Source organism: Miniopterus schreibersii, assembly GCF_964146895.1.
Source record: "Miniopterus schreibersii genome assembly, chromosome: 10".
NCBI lineage: Eukaryota > Metazoa > Chordata > Mammalia > Chiroptera > Miniopteridae > Miniopterus > Miniopterus schreibersii.
In genome coordinates this window covers 3,763,903-3,770,007 of record NC_138110.1, presented here as the reverse complement: position 1 = coordinate 3,770,007, position 6,105 = coordinate 3,763,903, and the positions used below count along the sequence as shown (strand labels likewise).

Here is a 6,105-nt window from a genome sequence, read left to right as displayed (position 1 = left end):
CCCCGCCGCACAGGACCCCCGGGGTGCAGGGAGGGGTGGGGGCTCTGTGGTCCTGTCCTCGAGGCCGGTCCTCGAACTGTCCGTGAAAACTGGGAGTGCGCGTTCAAAACTCAGAGCGCTGGGCATCGCCGCCGCGCCCAGGCACCTGGCCCCGGCGGGCACTGGCCGTGGTGTGGACTCTGCGGCTGCTGTGGAACTCGGGGCTGAGCCGCCGGGACACGGGCTGAGCCGGCAGGGGCAGGGCCACCACCGTCCTGCGACGGAGACGGGGACGGCGCTGGAACTCCTCACAGACGGCGGCGGGGTCGGGCCGGGCTGAGTCCCTGGCGGCGGCGACCCGCCTCATAGCCGCTGGAGGAAGGCCAGCCCGAGCGCCGGGAGCAGAGAGGGGAGAGGGGCGGCCCCGGGGCAGCGGCCCCCACTGGGCGAGGGCTTGTGCGGCGAGGGCCTGGCGGCGCCCTGGGCTGCCCCGTCACAGAGCACCAGGGGCGCCTGGTAAGACGTGGGGCGCTTCTCGGGGGCGTTTGGACTCGAGCCGTCGGTGGGCCTCTGGCCGATGAAGAGCAGGCTCTGCCCGAGGGGGTCTCGCTCCATCTTGAAAAGTTCGTACTCCACGTGGGGGAGCCTGATGCCCAGAGGCAGGCACCCGTTGGTGGGTGTGACGTCCCGCTCGGTTCCCAGTGACCAGGCCCCCGGGCCCCCGCAGCTGCTCGGCTCGGAGACGTTGAGCATGGCGGTGGTGACCTGGTCCATGGGGGTCACACGCGCCTCTGTGACCCGGAACACCAGCTCGGTGCCCCCGAGGACCTTGGCGGATGGCGTGCCCCCGGTGTAGCGGCCGGCTGCGTAGACGGTGAAGGTGGGCTGCAGGCAGGAGGGGTCCGAGAAGTGGCGGTAATACCCCTCCCAGGACCGGTTGTGCCCGTGGAAGGTGAAGAGGCGGGTGAGGAAGAGCACGGCGGGGCGCAGCTCGCACCTGGGGCTGACCCACTGGCCGCCCAGCTGCAGGGGCAGGGCCGCCGGGGCGGGCAGGACGGGCGGGCGGTGCTCGTCGGCGCGGGCGATGAGGCCGCAGGCCGGGCAGGGGCGGGCGTGGTGCTGAAAGGGACCGGCAGAGGTCAGTGGCTGTCCCGGGTGGAGGAGTGGGGGCGCCCTGGGGCGGGGCGCTGTGGGGCCGCGCAGTGGTCGCCCGCCACCCTCTTCGCTCCCTTTCTGCAGCCCCCTGGCTGCTTCTCTCCTCTTGGGCCTCAGTGAGCTTCTCCCTCCTCTGGGCTTCTCGCCTGCTGTCCCTTCTACCTGAAGCCCCAACCGCAGCCTGGCCGGCCATCTCATTGCCAGGACTCAGCTCAGAGGGCCTCAGGGAGACCTTTCCTGACCACGCCCTGCCTGGGCACCTCGGCCTTTCTGGTGCTCGGAGATGTGCCGTTCCCCATTTCCCCTCCTTTCCGCCCTCCCCCTCGTTAGCCCGTAAGCTCCAGGAAGCTGGGAGTGTCTCTCTGTGGCTACTCTGTCCCCAGGGCCTGGCACAGTGCCTGGCTCACAGCAGCAAGTTTGCTGAGCAGTGAAGGACTGGATGGACGGATGGGTGAATGAACGAGGGGTGGAAGGGAGGTGCCCCGTGTCCTGGGATTTCACAGAACTTGCCCCTTCCCACCCCCAGCCTGCTTGGTTCTGAAATTCGGCCGTTAAGATTTATTGTGGTTTCCTTGCCAGTGGAGACTCTCTCTACTCCCTCTTGCTTCCCGGTGCTTCCAAAGGGCCAGGAACTGTGCTAAGTGTGTCTCATGCAAGTGCTGCATGTTAGAGCAGCAGAAGCTGTAACCCAGTGGGCCAGGTGGCCAGCCAAGGCCGTGGCAGAGACGAGCTGAACCCCTGCTTGACAGACCCCATCCCCTTCCTGTGCCGAGAGCCTCACGCCCCTCACAGGAGTCTTTGTCTCCACTACCGGTGGAGAAGAGAGACTTTGTATCTCCAGAAATTTCACCTTGGGAGGTGAGCGTCCTTCCTCCCACGTCCTTGGAAAGTGACCGTGGCCCAGGGATGAAACTGCCGCCCACCCGCGGACCCCATCGCTCAGAGCCTGTGCTGAGGAGACAGCCGAAGCATTGCCAAGGCAGGGGACACAGAGACGTCCACTGCGGTGTCGTCTGCAGTAGGGCCAACCGGCCACCCCAACGTCTCGGGCAGCCACAGCCCTCCGTGGCCTGGGCTGTGACTTTGTCTCCTCTCTCTGGCCTTATTCAGTCGTCCCTGCCTTACAAAAAATCTCGTGGGGCGCTTCACAGTAAAACACATCAACGGGAACCAGATGCTACACCAAACTGCGTGGGGTTAGTCACCTGCATTTTGGAGGGAAAAAGCTCCACGGGGGCCAAAAAGAACCCTGATATAGACATCTTCTTGGTGGTCTTTTAAAAAGAGGCTGCTGCCCAAAGTTTAGTCCCGAGCGTCATTCTGAAAGGTGAATCTCCTTGGACCAGCCGCTTGTCGGAGCGAGGCTGGCGTGGGGCCTGGCAAACACCTGCGTGTGCGGGATGGGCAAGGGAAAGGGCTTCCTGGGGCCCAGCTAGGAAATCAGCTCCTGTTTTTTTCTCGAAAAAACAAAAGATTTCCACAGATCGCTCCTGGGTGGTTTCGTGCCAAATAAGTGGCGCCTGGGGTTCTAGTTTAGAAGGAGAAGACTGGATGGGGGAGAGCGTGTTTTACTTTCTCAGGCGCCACATTGGAAGCTTGTTATTTATTTCCATGGTGAACCTAAACTTGCCTTGATTTCCATAATGTAGAGAAGTAATTGGTTTTGATTTCGAGGTTTTGACCCAGAGTACTTGAAGGCGCTTTGAAATACTAGTAAATGGTGGCAGAAATGTTTGTCATGGGGAGAAGCCAGCAGACTGGGTAGTTAGCTGCGGGGAGGTCATGGTGCGATCCTGCTCTAACTTTGGCATTTTAACCCACATCCTGACTGTCGTCACACTGATGTGTGTTACCAGAATATAATGCATCACAGCAACGTGACCCCAGGGCTGCCCCCTTCCCCAGAACGGGGCTGTCTCCTGCAGACAGGACGTTGGGGATACTGGCTGCTAAATTTGGGGCAAACGTTTCTCTGCAGAGCAGAAACCAGTTGAGATCCGAGCAAGCTTGTGAGGTCAGAGAAGGGGGAGAAAAGGCACATCCTTCTCTGATGTGCTTGAAGGGGGTGGAGGAAGGGACCCGTTTCTCCCACATCTCCCAAGTGTCACTCTGCAGAGGTCCGGAGCTGGATGTGTTAACAAACAAGGCCTCCAGCCCGCAGGCGCAGCCAGACTTCCTGGTTAAGCCTGTTACATAAACGTATTTCTCAAACAGCACATACAGCTTCTAATTAACCCCCAGAGGTGACACGAGGCTTAGACGATTTGGGTTGAGTGCTGGCTGATTGATTAGGATTCTATATCCAGGCAATGAACTTGGGGATCAAATTGGTTTGAAATGAACTTCTAAAAATGTTCACGTTTACCATCTGCTTGGGCCGGGGGCAAGGCTTGGGCCCCAGAGAGCGGAAGGTCCTGGCTGACGTGTTACCTGGGGGCACAAGTGCAGCGTTTCCTTCTTCGAAATTATCTTTTTTGTTTTTCTTTCCCAGAGAGGGGACATTTAATTTAATGTCCATACATCTGGCACTACTCATCTCTGCAAACGTCCCTAGGTGTTCTGCTTCTCAATCACATTGCAGGTGGCACTGGCCACACTGGCTGGTCAGGCGGCAGAGGGACAGGAGTCCACAGTGCGCAGCCCGGCCTGGGAAGACACGAAAGTGCCATCGTCTGCACCAGGGGGCCCATTCTCTCTGCGTTCAGAGTTTTCCCCTCTAATGAGGTGATGGGCTCCGGTCACGACCCCCACCAGCACCTTCTCCTAAGTAGGAGTAACGTCAGACCAGTCTAGAACATTGGCTGCCAAAAAGAGAAGACTATGGGGTTACAAAAAGAGCTCACACTGATTTTCTGATTATGAGAATGTCCAGTGCTTTTTCTTTGCTCCCCAGATCCCGCCTTGGGAGGAGAGGGGTGGGCTTATCCCCAGCCCCCGCCTCGGGGTGCTTTGACAAGTCACTGCATCTGGTTTAGTTCTTTGAGTGTCTAGTACATGCTGAATGATATGACGACTGCTAAGGGCTCAAGGAGCATTTGGTAGGGACTCCTGACCTCATCCTTCCATCCATTCATTCTCACTTTCAAAGAATATGCCTTGGGTGCCAAGTGCAGACACTCTTAACTCGGAGCCCTAACCTTGACTTCCTTTTTACTAACCTCTAACTCAGTAATTTTCAACCAGTGTGCTGCAAGAATATTATTTTTTTAGAGAGAGTATCACAAGAATTTTTAAAACCTGCAATACCTGACTATTTAGTCAGGGGCACTGACCTCTTTTCCTTTAGACTGTCAAATAAAAAAATGACAACAGCCAACATAACAATAGCCATCCGGTGTGAATGAATCAAAATTATACCTTTTTTCCCCCTCAGATCAGCGAAAAATATATGTTTTGTTGTGCCACAGAAGTCCGGTAATTAGTTTGTGTGCCACGAGATGAAAAGGTTGAAAATCGCTGCTCTAATGTTTCTTCTCACTGCGAACACAAACCCCTGGAGCCTCCAGAACCTCTGACTTTGTTGCTTACCTCATTTAACAGTGGTTCAGATACTGGAAACTGTTTCCACCCATCACTACTTTGAAATTAAGGGATAGTAAAGAATTCACAAGGCTGCCCAGGGTGGGGAAGCATGAAGCCCCGGGCAGGGAGCAGGTCCTACAGGGCCTGCTGGGCCGGGCTCAGAGCTTCCCCCCAGGGCCCCACTCACCAGGGCGCTCTGCAGCGGGCACTGGTAGCCGGTGGGCCGGTAGTGCCACCTCTCTGCCCGGTCAGTGTGGATGTCCCCCAGGTACAGCTCCTCCACCAGCAGGGGCCCGGCCCGGGGCTGCGGCTGCAGGTGGCGCTGCACGCGGATCAGGCTGAGCTCGTGCATGGTGAAGCCCAGGGCTGCCATGCAGTCCCGCTCCACCCGGGCACTCAGCAGCTCATACAGCGCCCCAGGCACCCAGGCCCGGGCAGGGGGCAGCTGCCCAGCGCAGTCGCGGCCGGCCTGGGTCTGGTTGAGGCGCCTGGCGATGTCGAGCAGGGTGTGGCGACTGTGGAAGACGATGCCCACCTTGTGCAGGTGGTAATCGGCTTCGGTGGCGCCCCGGGTGACCCAGGAAGCCCGGCGTAGACGGACCTTGCCCTTGATGACCAGGGAGTGGGCAGGCTCCCGGCAGAGGGGGTCCCTGTAGTAGAACTGGTGGGCTCGAAAGAGGCGGCTGGGGAAGAAGGTGTAGGAGCGGGTGAGGAACTCGGGCCCTGGGCGCACCTCGCAGCTGTCGGGGGAGAGACGGGGTGGGCAGAGCAGTGAGAACCTGCACATGAGCCCCTCTCCCTCTGGGTGGGCTCCCTCCCCCTACAGCCCCCATCGCAGACCTCAGCTCAAGGCTGGACCCCTTTGGCCTCAGTTTCCCTGAGTGATCTTAGTGAGGCCCACTCTGAGGGCTTGGGGGCCTTCCACTCAATGCCTGTGACCTCAACAAAAGTCCTCTTGTCCCCCTTCCACTCAGCCCTAGTTGTGCTCTTCCAGTGACAGCTCCCTCATGGCCCTCGTGGGTCCCTGGGTCCCATGGATGTGCACAGACTTTGCAGCTGGAAGACCTGAGTCACACCCACTTCTGTCCCTCCCGGGAATGCGAGCCAGGACCATGGCCCAGCCCCTGCCTTTGTGCTGGGAGGTATCAGACCCTCAGCACGGCCTCTGGGATGAGTCCAGCACAGGGACAGCACCTGGGAGGCACTCAGAGGGGTCCTTGCACCATTAGGGGACCCCTGTGCCAAGAGCTCTGGAGGCAGAGTCCTGTCCATTCTCTCTGTGTTGGATCCCTGGCACCTGGCCAAGAGCCCAGGACCCAGCACCCGCCCTGGGTCCTGGCTGCTGGACCGTGGGTGACAGGTGCTCAGATCCCGTCTCCCCTTTTCGAGGCTTACCTCCCGACCAAGTTTCACCCACATCTGTGACAGGCTTGTGGGTCTAAACCAGAG

At 59.1% G+C, this 6,105-nt stretch overlaps 1 protein-coding gene across 1 annotated transcript in view; it reads right to left on the bottom strand.

The window, feature by feature from the left end:
* Positions 1-307: 307 nt before the first annotated feature.
* APCDD1L (APC down-regulated 1 like) overlaps positions 308-6,105 on the bottom strand; it is a 41,468-nt gene continuing 35,670 nt past the window's right edge. Inside the window, exons 3-4 of the mRNA XM_081149065.1 lie at positions 4,844-5,396; positions 308-1,098 (exon numbers count right to left, since the gene is read on the bottom strand). Coding sequence (XP_081005191.1) covers positions 343-1,098; positions 4,844-5,396 — 1,309 coding nt within the window. The 3' untranslated portion in view covers positions 308-342. The remainder of the gene's footprint in view (positions 1,099-4,843; positions 5,397-6,105) is intronic.